Here is a 24566-nt window from a genome sequence, read left to right on the forward strand (position 1 = left end):
GCTTTCACTTCCTCGCAGGAGATAACAGGATGACTGGTTCACATTTATAAAAGATCTGACTTTTGAAATGAAAGTCTTAAAGCTTGCAGCAACTGCTGAAGGAAAAGTAGTTTTTCGGGTTTAACGTGATTTTTCAGCAGAGAACAGATAAAGCAGAGTTTGCAGCGATCTGAGCTTCTCAATTTCTTGTTCACACCTCCAACCTGGGAAGCATTTACATTGTTGGCAGATAGAAGGCCTTTGTCATTGGTCTGTAAACTAGTTGTGAATTGTCAGTCAGCTAGTTGTTGCGGACTGAATCTGTTTCTACACAGCCATTGGCTCCAGCTTATCTGCAAGCTTGTCACTCTGGAACCAGCAACTGTGTAAACAGCGCTTGCACTGAGTGTCCAATCACTTTCTTTCCAAAGGTTCAGCAATCTGCCAACAATCCTTGGTTTTTAAAATGTTTCTTTATTCTAATCTTCCACAATCAAAAGTACAGAATAAAAAGATGGGCTTTACACTTCACATTGCACTCCATCAGCAATACTTCTGCCCATCTAGGCCCAGGTCTAGGCCTGAAACGTCAGCTTTCCTGCTCCTCTGATGCTGCTTGGCCTGCTGTGTTCATCCAGCTCTACACCTTGTTATCTCAGATTCTCCAGCATTTGCAGTTCCTACTATCGCTGACCAATCTGTCTATCATCTTTAACTGTTGTTTTCAATTTCTGTTTTATAACCTCTGTGAATTTTATAATGCTTTAACATACACCTGAGTCATTTAAAAAAAGACAATTAGAGAAGAATGGACCAGAAGCTTATGCCTGGGGCAGCTCCACTGTAAACCGCCTTCCAGTCTGGAGGAAAAAAAAATCCACTGCTATGCTTTGTATTCTGTCACTGAGCCACTTTCACATCCATGCTAAAATAAAACAAAGAACTGTGGATGCTGGAGATCTGAAATCATGAAAAGAGAAATTGCTAGAGAAACTCAAGCAGGTCTGGCAATATCTGTGAAGACAGTATAGATTTTCTCCAGCAATTTGTTTTTTCCTGTTTCAGATCTCCAGCATCCTCAGTTTGTTTATTTTGGTATTCAATGCACTGTTGCATCTCTTTGAGGTATGCTCACCTTGAAGAGGTTCTGCTCCTGTCCAACAGGATCTCTATTTTAAAGTAGCATCTTGTTCACCATCAAAAAATGCAAGCTGCAACAACTCTGGTGCCACACACTTCTACAGTCTTCCTCCCCTCGGGTAACCAGCCGTGGATGCCTAAGGAAATAAGGGAGGCTATCAAATTGAAAGATAAGGCATAAAAAAATGGCCAAGACCAGCGGGAAATGAGACGATTGGGAAAAATTTAAAAGGTCAACAGAAAGCCTAAAAGAGGCTATAAAGAAAAGTAAGATTGAGACTAAACTAGCTCAGAATATAAAGATGATATCAAAAATTTCTATAAATATATGAAATGAAAAGAGTGGCTAAGGTAAATAATGGTCCTTTAGAGGATGAGAAGGGGGATTTAATAATGGGAAATGAGGAAATAACTGAGGCTTTGAACAGGTATTTTATGTTGGTCTTCACAGTGGAGGACACAAATAACTTGCCAGTAATTGACGACAGACTAAGGTAGATGAGGACCTAGATGTGACCATTATGGTTTTGGAGTAGATTTGTAGCTCAGGTTGTGGGTGTTGTGGTTGGTTGGCTCGCCGAGCTGGCTTGCTGTTCTGCAGATGTTTCATTATCCTGCTGGGTAACATCATCAGTGCAGCCTCTGCTGAAGCATCGGTGTGTTTTCCCGCCTGGTTTTTAAACTCTGGAGTCCCTTGAGCTGGATTGCCTCACTTCTGGTTTTCCTTCGTAGTGGAGTGTATATGGGGTCGAGTCTGTGTGTTTATTAATGGCTTTCTTCGTGGAGTGCCGGGCTTCTCAGAATTCCCGTGTCTGTCTCTGCTTAGCTTGTCCCAGGATTTTGGTGTTGTCCCAGTCAAATTGGTAGTTCCCTTTATCCATGTGGATTGAGATGAGTGAGTATTGGTCATGTCTTTTTGTAGCCAGTTAGTGTTCGTGTACCCTTGTTAGTTTCCTTCCTGTTTGTCCAATGTAGTGTTTCTCACAGTCTCTGCAGGGGATCTTATAGATGACATTGGTCCGGTCCATGTCGTGGAGTGGGTCTTTCGTTGGGGTGAGCAGTTGTCGTAGGGTTGATGTGGGCTTGTGTGCCACTCTGATGCCCAGCGGTCATAGGAGTCTTGTGGTTAGTTCCGATGTGTTCCTGATGTAGGGTAGTGTGATGTGTGTGTTGGGGCATGTAGTACCTTCCTGATGTTGTTCGTATAGGCATCTTCTGACCCAGTTTTTTGGATATCCATTATCCTTGAAAACCTGGAAGAGGTATTCTTCTTCCTCTTGGCATAGTTCTCTGTTGCAGTGTGTTGTTGCCTGTTTAAATAGTGTTTGCACGCAGCTTCGTTTGTGTGTTGGGATGGTTACTGTTGAAGTTCAGTACCCGGTCCATGTGTATGGTTTTTCTGTGTACTTTCGTTTGGAGTTCCCCACTTGTCTTGTGCTCTACCATGACGTCCAGGAATGGGAGCTGTTTGTTCTTCTCTCTGGTGAATTTTATTCCGGTGAGGGTGTTGTTTATAAGTTTGTGTGTCACCTCTAGTTTGGTCCGTTTAATGATGACAAAGGTGTCGTCCACGTAGCGTATCCATAGTTTTGGTTGGATTAGTGGAAGGGCCGTCCTTTCTAGTCTTTGCATCACTGCCTGTGCTGAGTCCGGAGATAGGTGATCCCATGGGTGTCCCGTTGATTTGTTTGTATGTTTGGCAGTTGAAAGTGAAGTGGGTGGTGAGGCATAGGTCTAGTAGTTTGAGCGTGTTGTCTGAAGATACTACACGCCCCGAAACACTCATCACATCACCCTACATCAGGAACACATTGGAACTAACCACAAGACTCCTATGACCACTGGGCATCAGAGTGGCACACAAGCCCACATCAACCCTACGACAACTGCTTACCCCAACTAAAGACCCACTCCCAGACATGGACAGGACCAATGTCATCTACGAGATCCCCTGCAGAGACTGTGAGAAACACTACATCGGACAAACAGGAAGGAAACTAACAACAAGGGTACGCGAACACCAACTGGCTACAAAAAGACATGACCATTACTCACTCATCCCAATCCACATGGAAAGAGAGAAAGATCTGACCAAATTGACTGGGACAACACCAAAATCCTGGGACAAGCTAAGCAGAGACAAGCACGGGAATTCCGAGAAGCCTGGCACTCCACGAAGAAAACCATTAATAAACACGTAGAACTTGACCCCATATACACTCCACTACGAAGGAAAACAGGAAGTGAGGCAATCCAACTCAACGGACTCGCGTTTAAAAACCAGGTGGGAAAACGCACCGACGCTTCATCGGAGGCTGCACTGATGATGTTACCCAGCATGGTAACGAAACGTCTGCGGAACAACAAACCAGCTCGGCGAGCCAACCAACCTCAACATGATCATTATCATGAAAGAGGTAGTGTTGGGCAAGCTAATGGAGTTATAGGTAGACAAGTCTCCTGGCCCTGATGGAATGCATCCCAGGGTCCTAAAAGAGAAGGTGGGAGTAATTGCAAATGCACTCATGGTAATTTTCCAGAAATCACTGGACTCGGGCAGTTCCAGCAGATATTGGCTGTTTTCTAATGTGATGCCACTTTTTAAAAAAAAAAAAAAGGAGGTAGTCAAAAGATGGGGAATTATAGGCTGGTTAGCTTAACCTCCAGTGGGAAAAATGCTTGAATCTATCATCAAGAAAGAAACAGCAAGACATCTAGATAGAAATCGCCCCATTGGGCAGACACAGCATGGGTTCATGAAAAGCAGGTCATGCTTGACTAATTTGCTGGAATTCTATGAAGACATTATGAGCAAGGTGGACAACAGGACCCAGTAGACATGTGTCTGGATTTCTAAAAGGCATTTGACATGGTGCCACCGAAAAGGCGGCTGCACAAGATAAAGGTGCATGGTGTTATCGGCATGGATTGAGGACTGGTTAACTAACAGGAAGCAAAGAGAGGGGATAAACGAGTGCTTTTCTGGTTGGTGAAAAGTGACGGGTGTGCTTCAGGGATCAATGCCGGGATTGCAATTGTTTATAATTTACATAGATGATTTGGAGCTGGGGACCACGTGTTGTGTCAAAGTTTGCGGATGACGCTAAGATGACTCTGAAAGCTTGCAGAGGGATATAGATAGCTTGTGAGTGGGTGAAAGTCTGGCAGGTGGAGGACAATGTTGATAAATATGAAGTCATCCATTTTGGTACGAATATCAGTAAAAAAGGGGCTGTTATTTGAACGGTAAAATGTTGCAGCGTGCTGTTGTGCAGAGGGTCCTGGATGTCTTTGTGCATGAATCACAGAAGGTTGGTTTGCAGATGCGACAGGTAATTAAGAAAGCAAATGGAGTTTTCTCCTTCATTGCCAGAGCGATGGAGTTTAAAAGCAGGAAGGTTATGTTACAGCTATATAGGGTGCTGGTGAGGCCACACCTGGAGTACTGTGTGCAGTTTTAGACTCCTTACCTGAGAAGGCATGTACTGGCACTGGCGGAGGTGCAGAGCAGATTCACAAGGTTGATTCCAGAATTGAGGGGGTTGGCTTATGAGGAGAGGCTGAGCAGACTGGAATTATATTGTTTGGAATTTGGAAGAATGAGGGGGCGGATCTTCTAGAAACATTTAAATTATGAAGGTAATAAATAAGATAGAAGTAGGGGAGGCTGTTTGCTTTGGAGGGTGAAACTAGAGCAAGGGGGCATAGCCTCAATTAGGGGAGCAGATTTAGGACTGAATTGAGGAGGAACTTCTTCACCCAAAGGGTTGTGAATCTGTGGAATTCCCTCCCCAGTGAAGTAGTTGAGGCTTCCTTATTGTTTTTTTAAACCTAAGGTAACTGTTCATTTTTTTTGGATAGTAAAGGAATTATGGTGAGAGGGTGTGTAAGTAGAGCTGAGGCCATGAAAAGATCAGCCATGATCTTATTGAATGGAGGAGCAGGCTCAAAGGGCCGGATGGCTGCCTCCTGCTCCTGGTTCTTATGTTCTCCCCTTTCCTGACACACTTTTCCTTCTCTTAATCGCATGTCGTCTTGGATGTATACTTCTGCTCTGAGTGTTCTATCATCAGCAAAGTACTTAGTTTTGTCCCTTTGTGACCCCACCTCAATGAATTTCAAGCATGACATGACTTTGAACTCTTCTTCCTTTGCCTCCATGCCCTTTCTTTGGTCTTCTATCCCACAGATGCCTTCTCCCCCTCGAATACTTTTCCTCCGCACGGACCCCTCCCTCTGGCCTCTTACCTACACTCGAACTTTTCATTGAGAACTGTTGGTGTGATATCTGCTGTTTTCTTTTCTCAGATGCTGCCAGACCTAGGTTTGTGCAGCAATTTGTTTTTGTTTGATTCACATTCGTGCAGCTACTTTTCTTAATTCCGTGAATTACCAACTTAACAAGCCTCTTGTCACTTTCTCCACCATCTTCTCAAAGCCAAATATATGATATCTGCATTACTCAATGTTCTATGTTTAGTCATTTTGTAAAAATCAATTTTGTTAGCCTGGGAAATGAGTTTGTAAATCCACACTGATACTTTTTGATAAATTTTCACTTGAGTCATAGTTAATATGGTTTCCATTAACATTAAATAATTTAGCAGTTCTGGTCTTACTTTTTTACTACGTATCCCACCTGATCTCGTCCTAGTTTATGTTCATCTGACATACCAACCGACATCTGACCCACTTCATATGTTCAACCAATTGCTCAGATAGAATAAAAATGGAATCAAATCAAACTTGTGATAATGAAGAGCGAGATATGGATTCTTAAAGCCTCGGCATATGATCCACATAGATGTCCTTGAAATTTAATGATTCTGGCTTTTTATTCCAAGTCTCAATGACTCAAATTGTGGCTTTCCCAAACTCCATTACAGGCATACTGATTAATCTTTTGAGTCAAGTATATTAATAGCCAGGGCAGAGTTATGCCTGTTGATTTGTTGACTCCAAGTGAGACTGTTGGTGAGAAAAATATTTAACTTTGACTCATTGAGAAAGTTTTATGTATACGCTTCGTGGACTTTTATGGCTTGCCATGGAAACAGTGGAACCGTTTTTACCAAAAAGATTAGATACCAGATTTTGGGTAATTATCAAAGAATCGGATGGAACGTGTCTGGGAAAGATTTTGTAGCAAGTTTTGATCTAGATAGGATTCCATCATATTCCACATGGAAACTGGATTGCTTGCTGAACTGAGAGAACATGGAAAGACTAAGGGAGTGGGAATAGATATGTGGCTTCAGACATAAGTGACCAAATGGACCTGTTTATACATAAGAATTTCTTCCCTTTATTAAAAAAATCAGATGATGTGGAGGGAAAATCAGTAATAATTTGGATGAGATGTTTTGTCAGTTTATTCTGCCCCTTGGCACAATTTTTGCTTTAAAAAGATGCTGGTCAGTTTTATGGAAGTGTTACTTTGTGAACTTCCGCTAATGTGTAATAAAGTGTACACTGAAAACCTCATTCATATTTGAAGGCTTTCATTAAATACTTTGAGTAAAACTTATTTATCCAAGAATGATCTGTACGGACTTCCGTAAGGCGTTTGACAAGGTTCTTCATGGTAGACTGGTTAGCAAGGGTAAATTGCACTGAATAGAGGGGAAAAATTGTTATTTGGATACAGAACTGGCTTGAAGATAGAAGACAGAAGGTGTTGGTGGAGGGTTGTTTTTCAGACTTGGAGGCCTGTGACTAGCTGTGTGCCACAAGGATCAGTGCTGGGTCCACTAAGTTTGCAGATGACACTGAAATTGGAGGTGTAGTGGACAGTGAAGACGGTTACCTCCTGAGTACAATGGGATTTTGATCAGACAGGCCAATAGACTAAGGAGTGGCAGATGGAGTTTATTTTAGATAACTGAAGTGCTGCATTTTGGAAAGGCAAATCGGGGTAGGACTTTTTCACTTAATGGTAAGGTCCTGGGGAGTGTTGCTGAACAAAGAGACCTTGGAGTGCAGGTTCATACTTCCTTGGAAGTGGAGTCGCAGGTAGAGAGGATAGGGAAGAAGGCATTGGTATGTTTGCCTTTATTAGTCAGTGCATTGAGTACAAGAGTTGGGAGGTCATGTGGTTGTACAGGACATTGGTTAGGCCAGTATTGGAATACTGCATGCAATTCTAATCTCCCTGCTATAGGAAGGATATTGTGAAACTTGAAAGGGTTCAGACAAGGTTTACAAGGATGTTGTCAGGCTTGGAGGATTTGAGCTTTAGGGAGAGGCTGAATAGACTGGAGCTATTTTCCCTAGAGTGTTGGAGGCTGAGGGGTGACCTTTGTAGAGGTTTATAAAATCATGAGGAGCGTGGATAGGGTAAATAGGCAAGGTCTTTTCCTTGTGGTGAGGGAGCCCAAAACTAGAAGGGAAATGTTTAAAAGGGACCTGAGGGGCAATGTTTTCGTGCAGAGGGTGATGTATGTATGTCAGAGGAAATGATAGAGGCTGGTACAATAACACTTAAAAGGCATCTAGATAGGTACTTGAATAGAAAGCATTGAGGGGTTTGGGCCAAATGCTGGCAAATGGGACTAGATGAATTTAGGATATCTGGCCGGCATTGACAAGTTGGACCGAAGGCTCTGTTTCCGTGCTGTGCATCTGTATGACTCAAATTGAGATAAAGGAGAATACCTTGTTTCTAATGCAGTTGTATTATGTATGATATTTCCTTTGATTCATTTGTGTAAGTTGACTTAAGCTAGTAAGGTAATTGTTTCAGCACTGGATGTTTGTGAACCATGTTTGAAGGAAACCTTAGTAGCTTTCAGTTGAAAGTTTGCAGTGAGCTGTACTCCTCTTGTGGCTAATAAGTATTCAGGCATTCAGATTTCTTTGAAATACTTAGTATTGTGTGTGTATCACTGTCTGAAAATGAGTGAGACCCTAGTTATTATTTTGTGATGTGGAAAGGGTGTTAGGAGCAGCATAATGGCAAAGTCAGTGGACTAGTAATCCAGAACTCAAGCTGGGATATTCGCTGTCAAGATGATCAAGAGTGACAAGTGCATGGGAGCAGTGCCATTTGCAAGTCCATCAAATTCTACACCATCCTGACTTGGAAATGTATTGCTATTCTTTCATATCACTAGATTAAAATCCTGGAACTTGCTGCCAAGAGCACTGTTCAAGAAGGCAGTCCATCTGTTTGAGAACAGTTGAGGATGAGCAATAAATGCTAGCCTTATTGACAATATCACATGAATGAACACAAAAGACATTCAGTCCCCATTCATTAGATATTAGAATTTGTGAATAATTCTAAATGCCCCATGCTTCTCAAACTTTGCCCAGACTTGAAGAAACAGCATTCAGATTTGTGGAGTCAGCAAAACTTACTTTCGAAACTGAACTTAACAGGTCAAAGGAAACAACTTCAAAGGTGGTTTTAATAGGAATTTGAGAATTTGTTCAATTAAAACATTATTTCATCCATTAATGTACCAATTCCTGACATATGTTATTGAAAAATAGTCTTGTCAAACCAAAGTTTAGAAACCAGGATGAAAGTGTGGATGCTGCTGTGATTGATGTATTGTACTCGTGTTGCATATTTCAAAGTTGTTCAGTATTTAGATGAAAGCAGCAAAAATCTTGTTCATTAGGGTTTTTACAATTTTCCTGGGTGTAATTACAAGTATTGTAATCTGATGTACCTTAAATATAATTCATAGAATCCCTACATTGTGGAAAGAGGCCATTCAGCCCATCAGATCAGCACTGACCCTCCAAACAGCATCCACGCCAGTGCCAGCGCCACCATCCCCCCCCCCCCCCCCCCCCCCAAAAAAAAAATCCTATCCCCATAACCCTGCATTTACCAAGGCTAATCCACCTATCCTGCACATCCCTGGATATTTTGGGCAATTTGGCATGGTCAGTCCACCAAACCTGCATATCTTTGGACTGTGGGAGGAAACCCATGCAGACGTGGGGAGAAAATGCAAAGCGCACACTGCCAGCCAATGCTGGAATTGAACCCGCGTCCCTGGTCTACGAGGCAGCAGTGCTAACCGCTGGGCCACATTGACTTAACTGTTTTCTTTTGCCAACCTAGGTGCGGAAAGGTTGAATGCATCTCCTTTTGTTTTGTGGTGGTATTGGCGTATGGAATTGAGTAATTTATCGTAGGTTAAGTTCCAAAGATTACTTACCCTCTTTGAGCAATATAACTATGGATGCATTGGTATTAATGATGCAAACATCTGGGTAGGTCCTGTCAGACTAACAAATCTTGAATGCAGCTCTACTCAAGGAAGGAGGGAAACAAATTCAAAAAATACAGACCAATAAGCTCAACGTCAGTCATTGGGGAAATGTTGGAATATATTATGAAGACACAATTAGCAGGGCACTGAGAAAATCTTGATACAGTCAGACACAGCCAGCGTACCTCTTGAAAGGGGAATTGTTTGACTAAGTTTTATTTAAATTCTTTAAGGAAGTAACAAGCCATGTGGATAAAGGGAAACTTGAATTTGCAAAAGGCATTTGACATACTGTCCCATCATAGCTTACTGTCCAAAACAAGCTATGGTGTAAGGGGTAACAGATTATCATGGAGAATTGTCCAGCTAGCAAGGCAAGACTAGGTCATTTTCAAATTGGCAAGCTAAATGTTGAGTGCCTCAGGATCAGTGCTGGAGTTTCAACTATTTACAATTTATTTTGATGATTTGAAGGGACTGAGCGCACGGTAGCTAAATTTGATGGTGAGATAATAATCAGGAAATTCCTTCCGAAGTGGAAGGATGGAGACTTCAAGGGGATATGGATTGAGTAGCCAAAAAAATTAGCAGATGGCATAGAATGTGAAAAACACAAACTTGCCTACTTTTCCAGGAAGAATAGGGAAGCAGCACATTATTTAGATGAAGAGGAGTTTCAAACTTAGAGATATAGATAAATCCGATTGTCACCATTCAAAAATCAATAATGCAAGTATGGAATTGGATAGGAAGGTAAGTTGAGTCTTGTCATACATTATGTTCCCATCTGCTATTCTTACAGGACAATTCAGATCCCAGAATGAAATCTAGCTTGATAGATCTTTTGTCATTCCATGGTCTTTCACCGAAACATAAGCACACATGGCTGCTGAATGTTTATTACACAAAAGAAACCATGTTATCTAAATATAATAGTTTGAAAATATTGACAAGGACAATGGGGAAGCCTCCCAACAATGTTGAAATGGTGCCCTGAAATAATTTGTTGAGTTCAGGGAGCAGACTAGGCCTCAATTTCAAGTTTTATCTTTCAGTTTGCAGTCTGTTTATGTGCTTTAGTATGTGGAGGGCAAAATAGTGAGAATGGTCAGCTTTGCATCCCCCTTCCCTCAATCCTCCCCTATCACTGAGCCTAGTGTGTACATGGTAGCAGAATTTAAACCTGGAGTCACTACTGTCCACATAGTTTTTGGTGACTGGTTACAGATGCTTAGCTGAAGATGTTTTTTGCATAGAAATCCTTTATCCTTCAGCCTTAATAAAGTCATAATACTGAGTTAATTAAGTTTAGAGAGGACAAAGGGTTTTTTATTCTTCTGGACTTATTTGATTTACTATCTCCAATTAGACTGTAGATTTAATCATGGTATGAAGTAGCTCAGGGTGCCATTTGTTCCATCATGCTTGTGCTGGCTCTTTGAAAAAACCTGTCTTAATTTGTCCTATCGTTGACCTTTCACCACAGTGTAGCAAATATTTGTTTCTGTTGTATTGTTCTCAGGAAGTTCTTCCAGACTCAAAGCATTAATTCTTATTTCTCACTCCGGACACTATCAAACTTGCTGAGATTCTCCAGTACTTTGCTATATTTCAGATTTCTGGAATTGGCAGTATCTTGCTTTTTAAATAGGATTGATTCCTTTGTGAGACACAACGTATCTAGATTAACCTGAGTAGCCACAATGTAGTCATAAAATTCACTGCTTGAATAAACCAAAGTCAGCTGATTGTCTCATGCTCATGATTTCGTCATTCTACTGCCAACCTCTCAACTCAGAATCTACCTCTTAACTGTGCATGACTAACATAGTTATTAAAGATTTGATTTTTAAAATTTCTTTTAGGTGCCTCAATGTAGTCTTCGATTATCCATTTTCAAAGGCAATGCTGCTTTGGAATTTTCATTTCACTGTAACTGCTTGCACTAATTGCTTTTAAGTGTGGATTTTTTTTGGCTTGCACTTTCTTGTTCTAATCTGAAATTTTTGGTCATTTCCTCAGTCTTGCGATGTTGCATAACAGTAACAGGAAGTTGTCGCATTGCAACTGTGCTGTGTGAGCTGAAGGCACTTTGCTTAACCATTTCCTCTAAAGCAGCAGCATTGGGCAGTGACTAAGTTAAAACATTGCAGACGCCACTAATAGTCATTGAGCTATTAACTGTGATCTAAAGGCTGGCTAAATAAGTGGAATTGAAGGAGGTGTGACGAAAGACACCAAGGGGTCAAGGCCCGAAACGGCAGCCTTCCTGCTCGGCCTGCTGTGTTCATCCAGCTCTACACCTTGTTATCAAGGACTTTAAGAACTAGTTCTAACACTTGTGGCTTATGCCTTTGGAATAATGTACCACAATTTGCCATATTAGAATATATTTTCTAATTTAATTCCAATTTTGATCAAAGTAAGACCTTTTCAGGGAGCTCTCCATGCACACTTCAGGGCCAGGAGCTTTCTCAGTTGCAGCAGTCTAACCTAGCCTAGGATTCTGCATTCCTTTCTCACCACGCTTTCTGCTAGCTTGAGGTGGAGGAGTCGGGGTCAAGTTGGGTCTGAGGTTTGCGATGGATCAAGTTGTGTCTGGGAATATTGGCTAGTGGGGAGTTTGGGTTTGGAGTTGGGTTGGATTGGATCTGGGATTTGGGAAGGGATTGCAGTTTCCTGGGGTTTAGGTAATGAGCACGTGTCCCTAAACGTTGAGTGGTGGAGATTGATGAGTCAGAGGACATCAGTTTAATCGTTACCCAGGAGTTGGGGCATGTTTTAATCCTCTCACCTTTCTTGAGTCGCTGTTAAGCTAAGTTGGTCAGAACTCTCAAGTCTCCAACTCTAACAAAGAACAGTACAGCACAGGAACAGGCCGCTCAGCCTTCCAAGCCTCCGCTGACACATTTTGCCCTTCATACTAAAACTGTCTTCACTTATAGGATCTGTATCCCTCTATTCCCTTCCCATTCTTGTATTTGTCCAAGTGCTTCTTGAAAGCTGCTATTGCATCTGCTTCCACCAATACATCTGGTAATGCATTCTAGGCACACTCCACCCTGTCTATGAAAAATTTGCCTTGCATATCTCTCAAATTTCCCTCCTCGCACCTTGAACCTATGTCCCCTAGTAATTGACCTCTTCACCCTGCGGAAAAAAGTCTCATACTTTCCACTCTAGCCATGCTGTTCACAACCTTATAAACTTGTATTTGGTTGCCACTCAACCTCCTGCATTCCAGCGAAAACAAGCCCAGTCTATCCAGCCTTTCTTCATAGCTAAAATCGCCCATACTGTGCAACATAGTGGTAAACCTTCTCTGTACCCTCTCCAAAGCATCCACAGCTTTCTAGTAGTGTGGTGACCAGAATTCTGTGCAATATTCCAAGTGTGGCCTAACTAAAGTGCTATAAAGCAGCAGCATAACTTGTCAATCCTTATACTCAGTGTCCCTTCCAATGAAGGAGAGCATGCCATAAGCCTTTCTTACTACCTTATCCACCTGGGCTGCCACCTTCAGTGATCTGTGGACCTGCACACTCAGATCCCTCTGTATATCAATATTCCTAAGGGGTCTGCCATTCACTGTATAATTTCCACCTGTGATCCCCCAAAATGGATAACCTCACATTTATCCAGATTAACCTCCATCTGTTATTTTTCTGCCCATGCCTCCAGCTGGTCTACATCCTGTTGTATCCTCTGACTATCCTCCTCGCTATCCACAACTTCACCGATCTTTGTGTTGGCTGCGAAGTTACTAATCAGACCAACTACGTTTTCCTCCAATCATTTATGTAGACCACAAACAGCTCAGGTCACAGCACTGTTCCCTGTGAAACACCACTAGTCACAATCCTCCATTCCATAACCTGGTATTGGCAATGTTTTTGGAGGGTTCCAGGCACTGTTATTGCCCATCAGACGTTTACACTTCCAGGGCAATTTCTGCAGAGTCAGCTGCGTTAGTAGTTCCACATGGTTCCATTTCACAACTGTCCACACTGCAATGCTTTCCATTAGAAGGTCTGAGCTAGTTTTGATTTGAACTAGATCAACTTCTGTCCTGTTCTTGGGGAAAATCTGACAAGTGATTCGGAGAGTAATTAATGAGAGAAACTTGAAGTTGCAGTGTGATGTTATATTTCAAAACCGTGCAAATTGAGGGGAGCTTGGTAACCTAGTATAGAGGATAAGTGGATGGCTTTGGAAAAATTGTGATTATTGCAGTATTGATGTTGGTAAGGATGAATTCTGAAGAAAATGAGTCCTTGTGCTAAACGTTATGGCAGGGAAGTTTATTTGATGAAGGACTGGAATTATCAGGGGTTAAAGGGCATAATGAGAGGACAGTTTTTTGGTTGGGTTGTGCAAAGGTTGGGATTAACTGTATTGGACAGGTGATGCTCAATGACTTGCGGGACAAATCATTGAGTTCCTCACGTTTAGTACGGCAGATGTGAAAGAGAAGTGGGGATAGGACCCAAGGGTGGTGACTTGTGGCATCTGGAATTATCTCAATTATCTGAGGCCACAGGAAGAGGATTACTTTCATATTCAGTCAGAAATTGTGATTGAAGACATTGATTCTGCATCAGTGCTCTTACTTCCACAGTTTGCAGTTGGGAAGTGTTTGGTTTTGTGAAGGAGCAAACTGGCATGCTTTGAGATATAAATTTTTTTCAAACCTCTCCAGCCCTCACCCACACTATTTAACTTGTTAATTGAAGTGGCAAATATTGCTACTTGAAAAAGCAAGTTTATTTAGTTTTGAACGGTTTTCCTGTTCTTCAGAACCATTTCTATAGGACGGTTGTCATTCAAACCAGGGAAATTATCACTTTCATTGCCACAAATCACTACATGTAGCTGCCAGTTCTCGGCAGTGTGGAAGAATGAATGAAAAGTGTGCCAAACCTCAGCATTTCTGAGCAATCCCTATTAATTTTGACTGTTGCCTGTCTCAATTAAGATGGAATAGGCTTACAAAAACTTGTGAACAGCACTCAACCCTCCACCTCCAAAGTAGCTAAGAGTCTGAGGAAGGGTCACTGGACCCTAAACGTTAACTGTTTTTTCTTTCGCAAGATTTTGCCAGACCTGCTGAGCTTTTCTAGCAACTTTGTTTTTGTAACTAAGAGTCTGGTCTGCAACCTTCAACTTAGAGCTGCAGATGATTCTGACGAAGATCTCCAGCCTTCTGCCTCCAGCTAAACAATCTTCTATATGATGCAAGAAAAGTAAAAAGATATTCTTTTTACATATATTCATGTCTGTTTTGGTGGTTTAAATATGTTTGCATTCTGTGCTTGTTTGATATTCTGGGAAAATAACCCACGCATTTATGGGTTTCTGTGGAACTGTTTAGGATAATGCAACTTAATGTAGGAGCGTAACTACTTAATTAATTGACTACCTGCATGAGCATAAACTTTGCAAGAAAGTAGCTTTCAGATAGCAAGAACTGTAGATCCTGGAGTCAGATAAGTGCGAAGCTGGAGAAACACAGCAGGCCAGGCAGCATCAGAGGAGCAGGAAAGTTGACATTTTGGGTTGGGACCCTTCTTCAAAAATGAGGAGGGGGAAGGGAGCTCACAAATAAATAGAGGAGGGGTGGGGCTGGGTAGCTTTGCTTTGTTATGAAAGACTGGAAATCATTTCTGTGATATTAGGCAAGAAATTAGGAGAAGTGAGAGGTGGAACAAGAGACATGCATGCAAAACCTCTCCATGTTGCTAGCTACGATCAGGTGCTAATGCTTGGAGAGTTGATCGTGTTGGGTCATTCTCAAAAATAGCTAGTTGAAGTGTGAAGAGCATTTAATTTTCACTGCATCCAGGTTCAGGCTGTTGCATTTTAGATTTGTGTTATGAAATACGTTTTGGTTTATTGCTTTGATATAAAATCTTGCTCTTCATGTGATTCATTTTATTTTAGGAGCAAGGGAAGAGGAAATACAGCTGCAGAGTCTGCAGCCATTGAGGGATTTTGCAGTTGTGGTCAATCTCATGGATTGCTAACATTAATTCTAAATTTCAGAATGTGTTGAACCAATTTGTAATAAGTTGACAACTTGGGTTCCTTTTGAAATTGATTGAATAGAGATGTTTCCCCCTTTGTATCGAATGAATTGCTTATATCTTGGTATGTCAACCACTTTCTATTTTTAAACTGTGTACCAGTCAACTGTAGCATGTGAACAGAAATTGATATCCAGTCGTCATGGATTACTTGAATCTAAAAATGTCTGTGCTATTAAAATGCAAGTTGATTTTATAATGTCAGTTATTTAGACAAACGTTGTTCTACATTGTGCAACATTGTTCAGTCTAATGTAGATGCAGTGAGAATTGTGATTTGAAAGGTTATGATGGGTTAAATCTTGAGCATTTCATTTACATGCTGAAAAATAACTTTTCCAGAATTGTCTGTCTAGCTCATTTAAGGGCACTTCGTTTGTCTTTGAAAAGACTTGATGACAGCTCCTTCTGTGTTGGAGCTGCATTGTCAGGTGCATGCATGCAGGTATATGTTCAAATCATTGTGCAAGGCATTATCTTGAGAAGGCAAATCTGAAAATAAACGCAAGACATTTTTAATATTTGTTTAATTAGTACAATACATTTAACAATATTGGATAGGAGCAGAGAAAGGAATTTCAAACATTAACAACTCAAAACGTTCCTTCTCATCTGTCTTGATTAGAAGTTATCTTGATTTCTAACGGGAAGCATCCTCCAAGCATCTACCCTGGACACTGCCCTTTATCCAACTAAATTAGGATTTTCTCTCGTACTTCTAAACTCCAATGCATGGAGACCTGATCCTTTTTAAGATATAGTATATATTGATCGTTAAATGTCAGACTGAGTGCAGTACTCTAATAGGGAGATCTTGCTCTACGATCTGACTTGCGGATAAGGCTGCTTGTTTTTTGATTGTGGCCTTCAAAGTTTTGTAGCCCAACTAGACATCAAAACTGTGGTTTAGAATCCAAGTCAGTGTTTGTTTGGCACTAATACTGTGATATGGAGACATCTATTGCCAAGTGAGCTGTTGCCGTAATCAAAGCTGATCTTGAACCCTCAACTTTAGTTCAGCTGCTCTTTCCTTCAGGAGTTCATTTTAGATTCTGTAAAGGCAGCCAATACAGGTTATTAAAGAAATTTGAAATATTGAGTTACTAGGCAATGTTTAGTTATCAGGGATCCCAGATGTGCCACAATACATACTATGTTCAGTGTTTTATTTCAATGGAGAGGTTTGAACTTGGGGGATTTCTGATCAAATAGCAATTAAGTTTTTTTTTAAACCAATTACCTGTCAACTTTTAAAAAGGGTAGTGTTTGCTGCAAATTTAAAATCAGGAACTTCTCTTTAGAACTCTCTCTGCCTGTCCTCATACTTTTTTTTTAAAAAAACTGAATCATTTCAACACTCAGTATTTGGTGGTGAGGAGAAATGTGTATTTAAACTAGACTGAATTGCAGTATTCTTCCTTGTAACTTTATATGTTGAAAGTTTTGTCTCTTTGAGAGTCATGTACAGTCCTGCTTGAATGGCGTATTAATCAAGAACGTCAGGAGATAGATTTGTCCCTGTTGATGTGTATCCTTTTGGATTTTCACTCTTGTAAGCGAGCTGTTGCAGTATGATTAGGTTGCCTCTGCTAGCAATACTGATCAACCCACGTGCCTAGAAGGAAATCTGATTCAAATGGCCTGTTGGATGTTTTGGTTTTCAAACTGACTAGACATTAAGGATGAAATCAAAACTAATGCCCTTCCATGCTGCACTATATTTAATATGATTTACTAAAGTGAGGTTTTAACTGCACAAGGTGGATGTGAAGGGTGGCATGCAGTATTTGTTGAACAGGGCCATTCTCTGACCAAAATGATCATTTCAACTAATCATTTATAAGCAGAATATCTAGCTGTTTATTTCACAGCTGTTAGTATGACCTTGTGTGCACATTGGCTGTTTTGCAATGCAGGCAAACAGTAGTCAGTCAAATTTCAAATACTTCTGGCTGTGGCAGACTTTGGGACACCCTTGATATCACCACTTTTTTCTCACATTAGGTGGGAAAAGAAATGTCATTAATTTTTAAAAATGCTTTATTAATTTTAATTTCCTTTAAATTCCAGTGCGGTCAGTTCAGTGAAGATATGATTCCAACTGTTGGCTTCAATATGAGAAAGGTCACCAAAGGCAATGTCACAATAAAGGTATGTAATGAAAGATTATCCAGTAAAACACAGTTGTACTGTTCTTCAGTGTGATTTAACAATACTTTACAATTAGGCCAGTTGTTCGCATGTTCAACATTGCCCATAAGACACAATTTGTGGATATGTAACTGTTCAGCAGTCATGAATTCATCCAGCAGGCCTTGGTCCATGAGAAATTCTCGCAAATCACTGCTTCAAATTGTCAGAACCTTCTAAATTATATTCCTGATATCTTGTTATTTGCAAGTAAAAGTCCTGTCTGGATTGACTTGATTATTCCTTTCCAGCATTAATTTAGATCCAAAGATAAATCGTGGAAAACAATCAGTGTTTAAATACACATTTGTTTCTGTCAAAGTTAGCTGCTTTATCTGGGTGTACATGGATGATTTAATTGTGGGACCATGCACATGTCATAACTTGGGTCTGATGTGGTTTGTGAGGAGGCTTTCAGGTTGCTGAGGCTGTACAGCTTGCATAAAACATTGGTCCTTGCAGATGTAATTTGTAAGTCTATTGCCAGTTGCTGAACTGAAACCTTAAATTAAACCGTAGTCTAACTCCGCAAACAACCAGTTTCCTCATTCAACAGAAACTGTAGATGCCGTCACCATTTTCCCCTCTCGCCTTTCAGCGTTCTGAAGGGACCGTTGCCTTCTGGATACTCTGAACTGTTCTCCGGTTGCCCAACCCTTGCTCACATTTCCTCAGCTTCTCATTCCAAGCCCACGAGGTACAGCATCTAACGGTTTTAACTCCTCCCTTCCTGCCATCCTAGCTCCCAAACATGCCTTGCAGATGAAGTACTGCTTGCCTTGTACTTGTAATGCAGTGTACCATATTTACTGCTCTACATTGCAGAAGTCAAACATAGATTGGATGAGTTCTTTGCTGAATACCTCCATTTAGTCTGCAGTTGTAACCTCGCATCTAGTTGCTGGTCATTTAAATTCCCCTCTCCAACTTCTTTGCCCTTGACTTCTGGCACTGTTTCAATTAAGCTCGAGAAACACTATCTCTATCGTATTGTGATTTGGCTCTTTATAACCTCCAAACTTGGCACGGAATCTCATCGCAACTTCTATTTTCATTATATTTTTTAGAAATATTTTTAGAAATTTTTTTTCGTGCTAATGGTTCTGCTGCCTATTTGTTTCTTGACTGATTGTGAGTCCTCCTGTGTATTATTTTAATGTCTCTTTCCATACAATTAAATCTGTTTCTTTTTCTTTCCCTGCCTCTACTTGCCTAAAATCTTTCATATCTGTAACATTTTTCAGTTCTGAGTAAAGGTTGCTGACCTGAAGCATTTTTTTTGCATTCCTTTACTGGATATGTGGTATTTCAAAGCCATCAATTAACCCTCCTATCTTAATGCTCTTGAAAAGGTGGTAGTGAGCTTTCTTGAACTGCAGTCATATCCAATATTTCCACAGTGCTGCTGTATTAGAGGTGCAGATTTTGATCAGATGTCCATGAAAGAAGGGTGACATATTTCCAAGTTGGGGTGGCATGTAATTTGGAAACTGAGGTGTTGGTATTTTCATACACATGCTATTGTTTCATTTTATAGATGGGAAAGATTGTAAATTTGGGAGGCCTATTTGAAGCCTTGCTAAATTGCTACAGTGCAACTTGTGAATGGTGCACACAGTAGCCATGTTACACCATTTACAAGATGGTGGACTAAGTGACTGGCAACCATCCATCAAATTAAACAAATTCAGCTGCTGTATACTGGATGGTCTCAGCTCAGAGTTGTTCTGAATGTCTCCCCTTAAACTGGTGATTCTCAGTTTAAACTAGTAATGTATATCTAATTAGAGAGCAGATTTTGGTCCGCTAGGATTGTGGCAAGTTTACCTTTTAATGACATGGGAGGATGCCATTAAGTCTCTGCCTGCTATCCACTGACCAGTCCAGTCAACCCCATTACTCCACTTAAACTTGTAGGTCTACAGGAATTATTTCCCTTTTGCTTCTATCCACTTTTCATTATCTCTGGTCTCACCACCTTCTTAGTCATTGAGTTCAAGCTCTTTATCTAATGCTGCAATAAAAGTTGCTCTTTTTCACATCCCTCTGCGTTTCTTGAGCAGTACTTTTAAGCTGAGTTCGTTTTGTCCATCTTGTCTAAATCTCTGTACTATACACCTCCACCAAACCACCCTCAATATATCTTGTTCTGAAGAAAGCAATCCCAGCTTCTCCGATTGAAATTTGAAGCTAATTTCTCTCATTCCTAGAACTATTCCGGTGAATTTGTTCAACACCCGCCTTGAGCATCTTCAATCTACCTAAAACATGGAGCGGGTACAATACTCTATATTCAACATGAGGTTCAGCATTACTTTCCTGCTTCTGTATGAGTATTTATAAACCCCAAGATCCGATGAGCGTAACTAATGTTTAAAAATTTCTTGCTACCTTCATTAATCTATGGACCTGGACCCCAAGGCCTCCATGTTCCATCACGTGCTTTAGAACTATTATTAATTGTGGTGCCTCTCCCTATCCCTTCTGCCAAAATGCATTTTGGTATTAAATTCCATCTGCCATTTGTCTGCCTGTTCTGCTAGACTATCGATGTCCTCTTGCAGTTGATTGATCACATCCCACTGCATGACACACTAACACAATTGGTATTGCTGGCAAAGTTTGAAATTTTGCTCTGCACCCCAATATACAAGCCATTTTGTTAAGAAAAGCACTGGTCCCAGCACTGAATCGTGGGGAACACCACTTACTACCATCCATCCATGCAGTGCTTTTAAAAAAAAAAGGCAATTTAGCACAAGTCAGTTTTCTGTCCTGAAACCACTTTTTTAAATCCAAGCTGATACTAACTTGAGCCTTAATTTTATTAACTAGCCGTTTGTATGATACTCCGGCAGACATTTTCTTAATATCTGTTTCCTTTCATTGACCTTAACTTTATCAAAAGGATTACTTAGATTAATGAAGGATGAAATACCTTTATAAATCCATGCTGGCTCTCCAAGTTGGTTAATTTTTTCCTGGCTTATTCACCAAGATGTATCTCAAGTCAATATTTCATTTATTCAGGCAAGTGGAGAGCATTCCATTGTGTTCCTGATTTATGTTTTAGCACTGGAAAGGCTGTAGGGTGTCAGGAGATGAGTTGCTTGCAAAATATTTGGTCTCAAGTTGATGCAACACCGCAGTATATAATCAGTGGTGAACCTCAGGATGTTGATGGTTGATTGGATGGTGGAACGTCACTGAATATCAAGGCGAGGTAGTCATTATCTTATTGACTATGCTTATCATCTGGTGCTTGTGTGAATATTGCTGGCGACTTATCCTAAATATGTCCAGTGTATTGATGCAAGTTTTGATGAATGAAGGTACGTGCTGTTTCATTATCATTTCCGACCTGGCTTTAAGGGAATTTCCAACGTCTCTTTTTGACTAATTTACCATCTGTCAAAGTACCACTTGAGCAAAAATGTCTTTAATTCCTAAGGAAAATATTACATGCACAAACTATTTGAGAAAAGTTAAACATGCCAATGAACCTGCCTCTGTTGGTTTCTTCTACCTGCTCACTCCCACCAAACAGCATTAAGACCTTGTGGAGTTGCTGAATGCTTTGAATTCAGGTTGCATGCTTTTTCCTGGCATCCAACTTGTTCATACTAAACGTGCTTAGCAAGCAGTAAGTTTAAATTCCTGTACAATTGTTGGTTTCTGTGATAAGAACTTAACCGATTCTGGAAGCTCCTGTGTTTATATTTCCTGCCCAGGAATCTGCCTGTTGGAACTTTCTGCCATCTCCTTGATGACCTCCAAGCTTCAGGAAGAAGGCAAGGAAGTGTGGCAAGAAGCAGAGGAGTAAATAAATGAGCTGAAGAAATAGGGAAAAGTGAAGCTATGAATGTAGTGATGGTGGGCAGGTCTACGATAGTAATACATATAGGCCTTCAAAGATAAAATGTTAGCCCTGATGTTGCCCAGAAAATAAGAGCAAGAGGAACGCTTTTGAAGAGTGAAAAGAGTGAGACTGTTTCCTTTTTTGTTATAATTGAGATTGGGGGAGAAAATTTGAGTGTTTGGATGTTTTTGCATGTAGAATTGGGCTACAGCTCCTTTTGGAAGTGTAAGCCTTCAACTATACATAAAATTGAACATGGCAATCCTGTTAAATTTGGTTACGGGCATTATCAAATTTTGCTATCTGTAATCGCTGTTTTATTTCTTTGAATAAAGATCTGGGACATTGGTGGACAGCCAAGGTTTCGAAGTATGTGGGAACGTTACTGCAGAGGAGTCAATGCTGTCGTGTAAGTGTGACTTGCAGTTTTACCATTACTGTAAACAGCAGTAGTGTAAACTTTGAATTTTGATACATTCACTGACATGCTGCCAGAAAATCTAAAATATTGAGCATACCAGCTTTTTAGTGAGCAAAGTGGTTTCTGAAGCCCCTTATTCTCGCTGCTACAAATAAAAGGCTTTGCTCATAGTCTGTTGGATACCCATAGTCTTCTGTGAACTTTTGCTTCTAGTTAACGTGGCGATCTTGTTCTCAAATCATGATGCTTTTCCTGGCCGCCTTTCAGTGTACCTCAGTGCTTGATATTCATATGGGCTTGAACTATTTTCGTTCCTGTTGGCAATAAGTCTGTGACCTGAAACATTAATCCTCTTTCTTGCTCCACATTTACTGACTGTCATCCTGATTTCTAATGTTTTACATTCATTAAGGCAGATAATTAAATTAGCTTTACATCTAATTCACCTGCTCTAAACTTGACTTTGTCTCTTGCATGGACCTAAATGAAAGGGTTTGTAATGTCTCTTTCAATTTGATTCTAAGTGCAGAATCCAGTGTGCAAGTTACCCATAATTTTATTATGCTGGCAGTAACTTGCACGCATTGTTCACTGCAAGAAGTAATAAAATTATAATCCAACTTTATAGTTTAACAGGACTAATACTTGACCTGCAGTTCTTCAGAGAGAATGGTCTGAAAACATTATATTGTGGTCTCCAGTTTACATGACTTTTGGTAACATACAGTCTTCAGTCTGGCTACATCAGAACTTGATTTTTGTCTTAAATTGGGAAAATATAGTGGAGTGTTTGCTCAACCAGTCAACACTGGCATTGCCCCCTCATATCTCGCCTGTAGCTTTTTCATATTGCAATTGTGTATTGTCAACAGGGACAAAGTCACTTCTAGAAAATCAGTTAACAAACTTGTGACCTTTACCACAAATTTCTTTTGTTCTACCCAAATTTACACCAAAGTATTTGAATATGCTAGCCATCTGCATAGCAATGCATTTGGTTAAAAGATTTCTTTAAATTAGAGTTTTTAAAATTTGTTCCTTTGATCATTCAATGTGGAGGTTGTTTTATTCCTTCAGTTTATTTGTTGTTGTCTCCTTTCTTCTAAATATAGTGATATGTTACGGTATGATTTGAGTGCCAATGGCCTACTGTGATTTAGAACAAATGATTGATCCAATAGTGAACTTAGGTGATGACCAGCTGAGATTGACTTAGAGCACAGTTCACGGATTTAATGAGATACTTTTCTGACAAGTTAACTGCCAGCAGTGCAAGAACAATGGGTTCCATAACTTTCATTATTTATATCCCTTTGATTTGCAGACAGTATAAAGCATTTTTTAAAAGCAATGTCTTCAGTTGGTATTGTGCTAAGTTAATTTTCCCAAGGCACCTCATAGGAGCATGACAAATGTAGAATGGGCGAGCATGTGCCACTTTTTCCTGTTTGAATTCAGGTTTTGGGCGAGAACTGAAGTTTTAAGTACTTCCCCATAGTGCAGTGGTTGATTCTGCATTAATGTGCTAATGCCGCTGATGCAAATGACATGATAAATTTAAGCAATTATTTCCAAAGAGTTGGTGATCGTTTTGAGGAAGTGCTGTCAAGGGACGATGGGAAATGTACACAGCTTACTTGCTGAACAATCCACCACGTTAATATAGTCAAGACAAAGTGCATTTTCACTTGCTGTCCAAAACCAGATCTGGGTGCAATGACATCACTAAACCACATGCAGTTCATAGAAAGTACATCACACTTTGTCAACATGGATAAATGAACTGTACTGGTGCATGTTTATATCTTAAACAACTACCACCATTCGGTAATCAAGAAATTGATTATATGATTCCTCTGATCTACAATCAAGACCAGAAATCATCTGAACTGTTTTTTGTCTCAAATGTTGACCAATAAATGTACACTAAGTGAATGTTGCAGATCTGAAGTAAAAACAAAATACTACCAATACTCAGGTTGGGTAGCATCTGCGGATTGGGTCCATGTTTAGGTTCGATAAGTGGGCTCTGATGGAAGGTTGAGAGATGTACCAGGGTTTTGAGCAGGTGCAAAGTCAGGGAGGAACTAGCAAAAGGGAAGGCCTGTGAATGGGTTGGGGTAAGAGAGGTTAAATAAACAGGGAGAAAGCTGCCTGGCAAAAATATTCGGCCAGGTCCCATCCTAATTCTGCTATTAAAGCCACTGAAAAAGGTGGCACTTTTTTGAGAACTTTCCGTAACAAAAGATGCACAGCAACTATGACTTGTCCCGTGATGACACTGCTCTCAATGCAGTCTCCTTACATGGGGTGAACATAATGCAGATTATGTCCACTTTGCTGAACACCTACAGTACATTTGAAGGCAATACCCTGAACTGGGTCATCTAGTCCAGCTCTCAGCTGACATCTGTCCTTGGCCTGCGGTATTCCATTGAAGCCTCAGGTGTGAGCTTGGAATGGCACTTACCTTTCCTTTAGAGTCTTCCAGATTCCACCCTTCAGTTTAGGATTATCTTTGCTCCACTTGTTTCAGACAAGTGCTGGTGATTCTGCTTTTCTATTTATACCTCCTGTGAACCCTTTTTTCTGTGGTTTACTTGGCCTGTTGTGGTTTGGTTTGGCTTTGCTTGCAACATCACCTATTTGTCATTCAATTTCTCCTG

The 24566-nt window shown here is 40.5% G+C and overlaps 1 protein-coding gene across 1 annotated transcript in view; it reads left to right on the forward strand.

The window, feature by feature from the left end:
- arl8bb (ADP-ribosylation factor-like 8Bb) overlaps positions 1-24566 on the forward strand; it is a 46389-nt gene that overhangs the window by 10355 nt on the left and 11468 nt on the right. Inside the window, exons 2-5 of the mRNA XM_048606469.1 lie at positions 108-125; positions 16651-16672; positions 17501-17581; positions 21815-21888. Coding sequence (XP_048462426.1) covers positions 108-125; positions 16651-16672; positions 17501-17581; positions 21815-21888 — 195 coding nt within the window. The remainder of the gene's footprint in view (positions 1-107; positions 126-16650; positions 16673-17500; positions 17582-21814; positions 21889-24566) is intronic.

The sequence above is a fragment of the Rhincodon typus genome, chromosome 16 (genome assembly GCF_021869965.1).
Source record: "Rhincodon typus isolate 14 chromosome 16, sRhiTyp1.1, whole genome shotgun sequence".
Taxonomy (NCBI): Eukaryota; Metazoa; Chordata; class Chondrichthyes; order Orectolobiformes; family Rhincodontidae; genus Rhincodon; species Rhincodon typus.